A 10,296-nucleotide genomic window follows, 5' to 3' on the forward strand; every position below is an offset into this window, starting at 1 on the left:
AACAATTAATTCGCGCGATTACCGCAATTTTCGCATCAGCGCGACATTATCGTAATTTTCCCGAGGAGAGAGGGGCGCAGAGAGCTTACGGGCAATTTTACGTGAAAGCGCGCGCGCGGGGGAGGATTCCTCCGCGGAATCTCGGTGTATAAAATGCAAATTCCCGCGTGCGTGAGTATAAGGGAATAGCGGAGTGTCTCGAGTGGCTGCTGCCGCTGCTGCTGTTGTACTACTCGCCGAGATGAGATTGATCGGGCGGAGAGCTTTACGGGAAAGCTCGGAGCTTCTCAGTGTTTGTCTGCAAGCGAGTTGCCGGGGCTGCGTATAACGCGAGGAGAGATGCGGCAAAAGTTTGCCGTATTGAAAACAACGCAACTGATGTTGTATTGTGTTCAAAGTTTTCGCATATTACGCCCATACACGGAGGAAAAGTGTGCACATCTGATCCCCGTAATTAAACGGCATCGAGACGAATTAGCCTCCCGCGGATGAATTGCGCCGGCTTCCAATCCAGAGAGAGAGAGAGAGAGAGGGAGAGAGAGAGAGAGAGATGCCCCGCTTTATCCCCCCGTATACCGAAGGTGACTTTCAGCCAATTGCTTTTTTTAATGATTCTCCTTGCGCTTTTTCCTTTTTAGGCACGACCGCGACACGGAAGTGCCTTATAGTTTCGTGTGCGAAAAATGTGTGAGATGCGATATCTCCCGCAATTTACGACCGATCGGGCTGAAATTTTAGGAGAAGTCTCCTTTTGCAAAAGCTAAAAAACTATTTTTTTTTGTATCCCGATCCTCTACGTCGTTTTGAAATGCGGGCACAATTTGTTCGATTTTTAAGCGTTTTTTTAATAAAAATTTTCCTCTGATGCGATTATCTCTGAGAGACTTTTGTCAATCGGGCTCAAAATTTTTTTGGGAACTCGTCTCATAATAGTATGCTGACGGTCCTATTTTGGGCCTGATTCCTAACATATATACAAAATGCAGCCATCATTTTTTTAACACTTTTTGACATACACAACCCTAAACGCGATTTTTTGATACATAAATGCAATAATAACTTCGGTGCAACATGCCCCATCCAACCCAATTATTTTCAGCAATTTTCCTATATTATTAAAAGCTGAAAGTTATATTTTGGCCTTTATCTCATACATATATACAAAATTAAACCACTTTTTTAATTAAATTATAAAAAATGCATAATTTAGGAAATACGTAATCGCCGAATACAATCCGTGTAACTTGGCATCATATAACGACGTACGTTATATTAATTAAATCTTTTAAGCTGAATCAGTATAATTCACTTTCAAAATTCAAGTGTATATACTGGACTAGAAAAACCTAAACTCAATAAAGAAAATTGCTGAGATTGAAGAAAAGCTCTAAGTAGCTTACTACATTCCTCTAAACTATGCTAAACAATCAATTTTCTGATATTCTAATGGAAATCCTACAAACGAAATATCATCCTTTTGTTTACTTCCTCTTGAAAACTGCGATACAAAAGTGTTGTATTATTTATCTGAAATTACAATAAAATAAAATAAAAATAAGATATAATTTAGGAATATCTACAAACAAAAGTAAATAATTGAGATACAAATACAAATAAGTTACAATTTCGAGTAGTTTTGATGATAGTGTTGATAACCGCCAGAAGAATACCAATCAAAACTTTGACAACAATATTGAAAAAAAGAGGATAATACTGTATAAGCACTGAAAAAAAAAACACAGTCGTTTCTGCTGTACAGTCCGGTAGCTTTAACCGTTCTGCCACCGTAACGACTGTTCAGTAAGAACAACGGTGTGCCACTGGTAGTTTTGGCGAGTCGGGACTCGTAAAATTGGTCGCTTACGCGGGACACCAGCAAAAACGACCGAACTGATTATTTAAAACTGCTGAACTCTACGGTAATTTTGGCGAGTCTTCGTACAATGACGGATTACTGGTGCGAGTTCAGTGAAAATGGCTGTGTTTTTTTTCAGTGCGCCTCGCGGTGCAAGGCGGCAAGCCAACGCGGCCGTAAGGCCGCGCGTGGCGCGCTAGTTTCTTCTTGTCATTCGAAAATCGAGCTCCACCGCCGACAAGAACGGCACAATGATTCCCCAACGATCGTTGCAGCAGTGGCAGAACAGCCGGCACTTGTTCGCTGAATGAAAATTTAAATGGCCCGGGTCAACGATACGCATCGCCCGCTATATATGCGCTTCCCTCTCCCGCGCGCAGGCTATACCTATACACTGCACACGACTACTATTTTTGTTTTCAGCCCCGAGTTTTAATCGATAGCGCATTTTTAGCAGCCGTTTCACGTCCGGATCGAAACTCCCGCTGCTGCAGCACACACTGAAAAAAAAAACACAGTCGTTTCTGCTGTAAAGTCCGGTAGTTTTAACCGTTCTGCCATCGTAACGACTGTAGAGTAAGAAGAACGGTGTGCCACTGGTAGTTTTGGCGAGTCGCGACTCGTAAAATTGACACCAGCAAAAACGACCAAACTGATTCTTTAAAACTGCTGAACTCTACGGTACTCTTGGCGAGTCTTCGTACGATGACGGATTACTGGTGCGAGTTCAGTTAAAATGGCTGTGTTGTTTTTTTTCAGTGCAGAAGTATAAGTAGCGGGAAACAAAAAGTCCGAGTAGTTTTCTGTATTGTCTGCAAAGTTGTTTCCCTGAAGCGCGACATCCGTACACTCTCTTCTCGGCGATGTTTGCCCGAGCGACTTATCGAAAAAAGTTCGTCGAATTAAACGGCGCATCTCCCTCGCCCCCCTCGCCCCCCCGACGACCCTGACGCCGTTCGTTGCGCCGCGACTCGAGTACGCCATATACGAGTATCCTGAGACACGCAGCAGTAGGTATACACAACAAGGGTACAAGGTACTCACATTCTTTGCTTTTCTCGGCGTCGACCTGACGGGGCAGTCCAGCGACGAGGAGCAGCGCCAGCGCGATTCCAAGGACGAGCCTCATCCTCTGGAGCTGCAAGGGGGGCCGCACTCGCGAGCGAGCCGGCCTCGGGGCCCCTTTGGGGACCCCGGGCCTGTCTCGGCGCGCTTCCATATCAGCGCGGCATAGTCGTCAGCGACGCCGTCGCCGCCAGCGACATAACCTCCAAAGCGCTCGCGCACTCGCCGGCACAACAGTGGGATACGTCCTCTCCTCCTCGGCTCGTCGTCCAGCTACGATGCGGTGCAGCGAAGCGCGCGCGAACGACGCGGAAATCGAGAGAGCCGCAACGACGAATCAACGATGTATGTACGAGGTAGGTATATACGGGAGTAGAGAGCAAGGATCGTCGTCGGAGAAAGATACAGCGATGCAAGCTCGGGAAGAGAGAGCTGCTCGCGAGCCGAAGGCGCGTACGCTATTGGCGTGTGGGCGAGCAAGACAGAGTGAGAGAGAGAGAGAGGGAGAGAGAGCCGCCACCGTACGGGGGTTGCTCGCTTCGCGGAGCGCGAGTATCGATCGCTGCGCGGACCACCGGCGTCCGCGCCCGCTTCCCCTCTCTCCCCTACCGCCTGCGCCGCGTACGTACTGTACATTTTCTACTGTGCAGCTCACGCACACAACTATAGTACCGTGTACGGGCAGTCTGGGGCGCGCTTTTTGATAGCGATGCGGGCTCTCTCTCTCTCTCTCTCTCCCCTTTTCCCGCGAGAGAGGGCAGGTTGTGCGCGACCTCGCGATGTGGGGAACGGGGCCACGCGCTGCGAGTATATGGGTATACAGCTCTACTGTGCATAGCTGCGCCTGTGTGCGGGGGCTGATTTTTTTTTTTTTTTTTTTTTTTTTCGGGGAATGCGGGCCTGTGTTTTTCGACCAGCGATCGCCGATATTGATTAAAAGTGCCGCACACACACGCTGAGGGTTTGTTGAGCGAGAGGCGCTCGCCTAATGAACGACGAGGAGTCGCGGGCGCCGATGTTTTGTTGGGTTCTATTATTGCGCAGCGCGGCGCACAACAAGCGCGGGTAAACGTTAGGAGCGAGAGAGAGAGAGCGAAAAAGGGCTTTTAATTAAAGAGCGCAAAGTTATCTGTTCATAAAAGATGACTGCGCGCAGCGGCTTAGACTGGCGAAACGAGGGCCGTTAAGTGCAGTCTCTCATTGGCCGCGCGCGTAAGAGTCGTGAAACGTAAAAGCCGCGCACACAGGAGCTTCGCCCCATACCTTATATATATATATATATCTATACTATATAGCGGTGGCGTAGAGTCGCACTTATAGCAAACAGCATACGCGTAGCTACTTACACGCGGGCAGACTCCGCACTCTAGAGCTCGGGACCGCGTCAAATTTGTATTGAATTTCCCACTCGACGCATTGGATGTCGACTAACCCCTTTGTGTCACCTGACGCCATTGCGGGCTTACGATGGGGGAACATTGCTTTTTCGGCCCGAGAACTCGAAGAAAAGCCGCTGACGTATAATACGAGCGACATTAAAGCGGCTTTATCGCTCGCTTCGGCACGCCTCGGGCCTCGTAAACAGCCTGCAGTTCTCGCGAGCGCGCTCTGCAGCCGCACGCGGCAATCCCAGTCCCAACATGACCGGTAACGCTCGATTTTTCCGCTGCGTCATCCTGCTGCTGATCGCCCTTCGAGCGTCCGATGCGATCGAGTCGTCGACTCTCAGCACCACCTCTAGCATCGGCGGCATCGCGACCAAGATCGTCAAAATCATCAACCACGCGACCGACGGCGTGCGCTACCTCAACCGAAAGCTCAGCGACCTGGCTTACCGGGGCGAGAACACCAAGCGACTCATCGACGAGGTCGGGAGCAGCATGCTGGACGAGCTGCGCTACCTGTCCCAGAGGAGGGACCAGTTCAGGGTCGACGTGGAGAACTTCAAGAACAACGTCATCAGCAAGATCGACAAGCTCGTGCCCGCGCTCGTCGAGCTCAACCGAAGGTTCTCCGTCGTGTTCGTCAATTCGATGAACGTCGACAAGGTCTACGACACCTTTTACGAGTACCTGAAAAACCCCGGCAAGTACAAGAGCGACGTCGTCGTGAAATTCGCCCTCGACTCCGTGGCCGAGGACAACTGCGGCCTGCTCCACCTGCTCACGGAGATCGACTCGCTTCTCACTCTGGAGGAGACGTCGACGCCCAGCACCATCAAGTTGCTCAATCAGCACATCCAGGTTTGCTTCAATTGATCGGAGAGCTTGATCGAGCGTTTGTAAAACATCCTTTTTCGCAGCTATTTTTGCGGCTCACCAACGTCGCCCAAAGTCCTCAGCAGTTTCTCTACAACTTCCTCATATCCGTGCTCTACACCCAAATGAAGGCTTACATAACGATCAAGTACAGCTTCGAGGTGCTGGAATCGCATGAAACCGGTAAGAGATTTAGAAAGCAGTTCTCCTAATTTTCTCCTCATGCCTCGGTTTTAATTTTAAATCGAGAGCATCGATTTAACCAAAAGCACTTATTCAACAATTTTCCATTTCGACAAGTTAACGCAATAAGGAAGGAATAAATTTTACATTTTATTACTTTGTCATTCGGCCGTAAAATCGTGCGAGTCTGAAAAACACGACGACGACTGCAGAGCATACGTTGCAAAAATTACTTCCCAGTTTAGGCTTGCCGTAGGACGAAGAGCGTTCCAAAATGGTTAAAATCGCCCGATTGGCCTTTTTCGTGTTTCTAATTTTTCCGTATCGAACGTCCGAGGCTCTGGAACCATTGAGCATAGTGGCCATCAGCACAACGATCGTATCGGGACTCATTACCGCCGGTGTATTCGTGGCAAAACAAGTGAGGAATAACGAGCGAAGACTGAGCGATCCTGCATATCGCGGTGAAAACGTTCGCAGACCCTTCGATCGCGTAGAGAACAATGTCCTCGACCAGTTGCTATATCTCTCCAAACGGCGCGATCAGTTCAAAGTCGACGTGGAACACTACAAGAACGAGGAAATCGAAAAAATCACGGAAAACATACCGCCGATCGTTGAACTGTTGAGGCGATTGTCCGTCGTGTTCGTGGATTCCATCACCATTGACAAATCTTACGACAGCTTCTTGGAGTACTTGACCAAACCGGAAAAGTACAATCGCGATATGATATTGAAATTCGCGAAGGACAGCCTGTCCGAAAACAACTGTGGATTGAAACACCTTATCACCGAGATACGCACGCTTCTCTTAGAATCTGCCGTCTCGAGTCCTAGTGCTCTGACTTTGCTCGTTCGAAACAACGAGGTAGGTTTTTCTCCATTTTTCCGCGAAAATCTCGCGATATTTCAACTATGACGCATTCTCGGGTGCGCAGTTGTTTTTCCAGCAGTTCGAATTTTCGCAAAGTCCCCAGCAGTTCCTCCACAATCTTCTGATTTCGCTTCTCCTTGCGGAGACGAAGGCTTACCTAACGATGAGATTTAGCTACGACGTTCTAGAACTGTATAGCAAGAAAGTGAGTAAAAAGCGCACCTGTCTGTCCTTGAACCACGTAGGTCCGTACTCGGGGCACATAAAGAGGTTGGAGCAAGACGTCGCCCTGAGGATCAACAAAACCATCGGCACCTTCAAGGTAGCCATGGCCAACGTGCCCAGAGAAATTTGGGAGAACAATCCGCCCCAACACGTAGAAGGTACGTACGACTCGTTGAAGGCCGTACGACGCCTTTTAGGAAACGACTCGCGATGAATAACTCTCATTTGTCCCAAAGACGTCACCTTCGCCGAACTGAAGAACGTCTTCCAGTCGTACGTGATCAACGAAGCAGATTTCAAGAAAGAGGGCAGTTGCGGTCATACGTGCAAGGATTTCAAACTGGCTCTAGCCGGGCTGGACTGCTACTACGACAAGCAGTTTTGCAAGAAACATCAACGATGCTCCGGTACTCTGCACGACTGCGTTCACCAATTCGACGAGGAGATGTTCGTTTGCTTGGAGGTACCCGCCTTTTCGTTTTCTGCATCGCTTCCAATTGAAATTAGGTGTCATGACGCTGGCGTGTGATTCGAAGGAAAAAAATAGCACCAGAAGATACCAGTACATCGACGTCGGATACCAGAGGTATGGACTGGAGGACAAATCGTGCCCGTCCAAAGCGATAGAGCTGGATCGTCACTACTCGGCCCACAATATGGCGTACTGCGATTCTTGCATGTGCCTTTGCGACGACGATGCCCACCCGAAGACGGAAAGATATTTCAGCCTGATATCCAGTATCGCGGCTGTTAAGGAAAATTAGTAAGTTGCAAATGGTATTTTTTACTTGGCGCAAGCTTCACTACTTTCATCTCCCCTTTTCCGTACAGTGTTCTCACGGGAGCGCGATTGGTAAAGCGCGAAAGAACGATCCACGTCCAGATACAACAGGGTCAGCTGCTACCGTACGGTCACGTGAACGAAAGCACCGTTGAGTGGGTGCCGATCAAAGCGGACGTCCTAGCGAAAGGTATCCTAACGATTCTTTCAAACAGCTTGATCGAAGTATGATTAATGACCTGCGTTTGCGGTAGACGAGGTCTACAAAATCAAATGGCTCGGCTCAAGGACCGTATTCCTAGACGACATAGAAGTACCGAGGAACAACGTCGTTGTCGGTCTGGGATTCAAGGCTCCTGAGCAGAACAACATCAAAGTCTTGCGCCTCGTAGCTTACTCCGCTCCGATGAATTACTCCGCTGGAGTCTTGACCAGCGAAACGTACGAGAGCCATTCTTCCGAAGAATCCAGGTAACGTTCATTCGAGTCGGCGGTTAAAATCGCGCAGACGATAATCCAATGCCTGCGTCTAATTATTCCAGTGACGAAGTAGTCCTCGAGGATCTGGACATACCCACGCGCAGGTCGTCGCAGATCGTTCAGAAATCGGCGAATCACCAGTACGTGAAATTCCGCACCACCAGCCTCTTGACCGACGTAGGCCAAAGCACGATTCCGTTCATCGACAGCCAGAGCGTGACGACGAATCCGGCCTCGCCCATGTCCGGCGCCGGAATCTATCACAGACGTTCGTCCGGGGACGGGGGCTTCCTGGCCCTGAAACTCTTCACCTTCAACGTGGAGCCCGAGCTGCGGGCCGACATCGTGGAGACCCAACTGGAATTGAATTAGAAACTATTGTCGATCCAAAAAGTTGTGTACAAGAGCACGATAATAAATCCTGCGCACCTCGGCATTATTTACGATTCTATAGTAGAAAAAACTCCCTGACTACGGGCGCAAACAAAACATTCTCGATAAGCCCTGTAAATTGCACGAAATGAAATTTCAGCCAAACCTATTAATTTTAATAAGAGCCGCATTTCTTCTTTGCGGCCGCCGCGTAAACTGGAAGATTACCGAGAGAGGCGTCATTGTATTTTCACGCGTATAGTCGCGTTAACCTTGCTCGCGAGCCAAAGTCGGCTAGCGTGCGGCCGACCGCATTTTCATATACATTCTCCGCTGCCGCCCTCGCGAGCGACGAGTAACGCGAAATTTCCAGGCTACTATACGGGAGCGGACGCGCCAGCGGGATTAATTATCGCGATGCAAAGGGCTGTTTACGGGTACTCGCATGACGCTGCGTGGATTTGGTTCTTAGGCAGAAACTGAAAGTCGCGCAGAGCTGAATAAATAAAGTCGACCTGGAAGTGAATCGAAAATCGGTATAAATAATGCAGCGGGACATGCACTCTCGTCGCTGCGCGCTATTATCGATACTCTATATATCGCGATAAGAATATAAACCTAGCGATTGCGATAAGGCCGACCTCGACACACACACACACGTAGACATTGCGTCACGGAAAGTGGCTAATGGTTGGCCGAAAAGTGTCGGGAAAATTCGGCGAGTTGAACCGGTCAGGAGTGATCGGTCTGAACTTTGACCGAAAAAAAATTCGAGGAAAAAATGAAAGTCAGCGTGTAGTCTCGAATACCGGCGTGCTCGGGACAACGTGAATTTCTGCGGCCGCGGATATCGTACCCCTAGACCACAGGCTGACTGATAGAAAATAAGCGAGTAAGCCAGATAATCCGTGCAGCGGATCTCGGATCTAGTCTGCTCGGCTCTGCCACTGCGCTCTCTGTCCGCGTGTGCAGTGCAGCCATTTACTCGGATTGGGTGGGCTAGATTTTTTTTTCTTTTTTTTTTTTGCTTTTTCAGTGGACTTGGGGGGAATCGTTAGTTCGTTCAAAGTGACCTTGCGTGGATAGCTGATTACCGGGCGTCGGTAAGCTTATTGTACCTGCGTCGAACTTGCGACGCTGAACAGCGAGGAAGAAACGAACGGGAGCTTCTAAAAGTACGAGCAGAAAAAGTCTCTTTTATCCCGCATAAACATCGCAGGACTAGCGTGAAATGTCCTATTTAATTATCTCCGCGGGCAAATTACAGTTCTCGCGCAGCTCTATCATTAAAAGGAGTTCCTTGTATTTTCCGCGAGGGAGTACGGCTCTGCCGTGCCATTGTGCTCGCGAGATTAGCTCGAAATTATAAGACAAACCTTTCGGTAAATTATCGACCTCTCCGCGCGTACAAACGCTTCATCGCATGCTGCTGCTTACAACGAACGAACTGCTGCGCAATTTTCCTTTTTCTTTTCATCATTTCCTCCAAACATCGAATCGCGATGTGAATAGCGAGTGAAATATCGCCGATCGATTATTAATCGCCCGAAAGACGGGGTCAAACGCGTAATTTCCTTCTGCCAACATACAGAAGGCCCGAGCGGAAAACGAGCGGCTGATTGGATCTTCGAAAACGCAAACAGCCGCGCACGCAACAGCTGCCGGCGTCGAATTAATACGCGTCAAATTAGAATAATCCACTCGCTCTCTCGCTTCTCCGTTCGCGTCCTTCCTTCGTCGACGCGGCCGAGTTTTCGTTCGCATCGATTGACTGATAGAAATGCACGTCCCGATGAATTCGACAATGAAGCATCCGCGTATTTGTCGCTGTTCGGCCAGCCTCTGTATAACGAGTTTGCGCTACGGGCGCAAATTTTTAATGTGCGCAACGAACTTTCGGGGATAGAGGCCAGAGAAAAACCTTCGATTCGCACGGACACAGGTGCGTCAGCGCGACTAATCAGTCGTAGCATCGACGAGCACAATGTCTCTGCGGCTAATCTTATCTCTGACAAAATACAATATCGCGTGCGTGCCGTGAAATTCTCTCCGCGATTTGCCTGCGGAAATCTCGAAAATCTTCTAATCGTCCCACACAACTCAAGCGCGGCCCATGAATCCCGCGGAAACAATGAACGCCGGCAATCGACCACCATCCGTTAAGAGCCGTCCGCGGCACAAAAAAAAATCGTAAAAAATCGTG

General features: G+C 49.1%; 2 protein-coding genes across 3 annotated transcripts in view; one reads left to right on the forward strand and one right to left on the reverse strand.

The window, feature by feature from the left end:
• LOC100119025 overlaps positions 1–3,378 on the reverse strand; it is a 68,332-nt gene extending 64,954 nt beyond the window's left edge. Inside the window, 1 exon segment of the mRNA XM_032597528.1 lies at positions 2,900–3,378. Coding sequence (XP_032453419.1) covers positions 2,900–3,074 — 175 coding nt within the window. The 5' untranslated portion in view covers positions 3,075–3,378.
• A 411-nt stretch (positions 3,379–3,789) lies between these two features.
• Positions 3,790–8,160, forward strand: LOC100118844. Of its 2 annotated transcripts, XM_016982634.3 has the most exons (8): positions 3,790–5,163; positions 5,223–5,361; positions 6,481–6,618; positions 6,697–6,923; positions 6,997–7,223; positions 7,292–7,431; positions 7,496–7,712; positions 7,784–8,160. In XM_016982634.3, the coding sequence occupies exons 1-8, from the start codon at positions 4,561–4,563 to the stop codon at positions 8,091–8,093; spliced, it is 2,001 nt and encodes a 666-aa protein (XP_016838123.2). In that variant the 5' UTR covers positions 3,790–4,560; the 3' UTR covers positions 8,094–8,160. The 2 variants fall into 2 exon arrangements, with proteins under 2 accessions (XP_016838123.2, XP_016838122.2); XM_016982633.3 differs by lacking the exons at positions 3,790–5,163; positions 5,223–5,361 and adding an exon at positions 5,581–6,229 and having other exon boundaries at positions 6,300–6,618.
• The last annotated feature ends 2,136 nt before the right edge of the window (positions 8,161–10,296 follow it).

This window comes from Nasonia vitripennis, chromosome 2, assembly GCF_009193385.2.
Source record: "Nasonia vitripennis strain AsymCx chromosome 2, Nvit_psr_1.1, whole genome shotgun sequence".
In the NCBI taxonomy this organism is placed as follows: Eukaryota; Metazoa; Arthropoda; class Insecta; order Hymenoptera; family Pteromalidae; genus Nasonia; species Nasonia vitripennis.

Coding starts and splice junctions, on each gene's coding strand:
- LOC100118844 (XM_016982633.3), top strand. CDS start 5,636: ATGGTTAAAATCGCCCGATTGGCCTTTTTCGTGTTTCTAATTTTTCCG. Junction 6,619..6,696: donor TCCGCCCCAACACGTAGAAG/GTACGTACGACT, acceptor TTTGTCCCAAAG/ACGTCACCTTCGCCGAACTG. Junction 7,224..7,291: donor GCGGCTGTTAAGGAAAATTA/GTAAGTTGCAAA, acceptor TTTTCCGTACAG/TGTTCTCACGGGAGCGCGAT.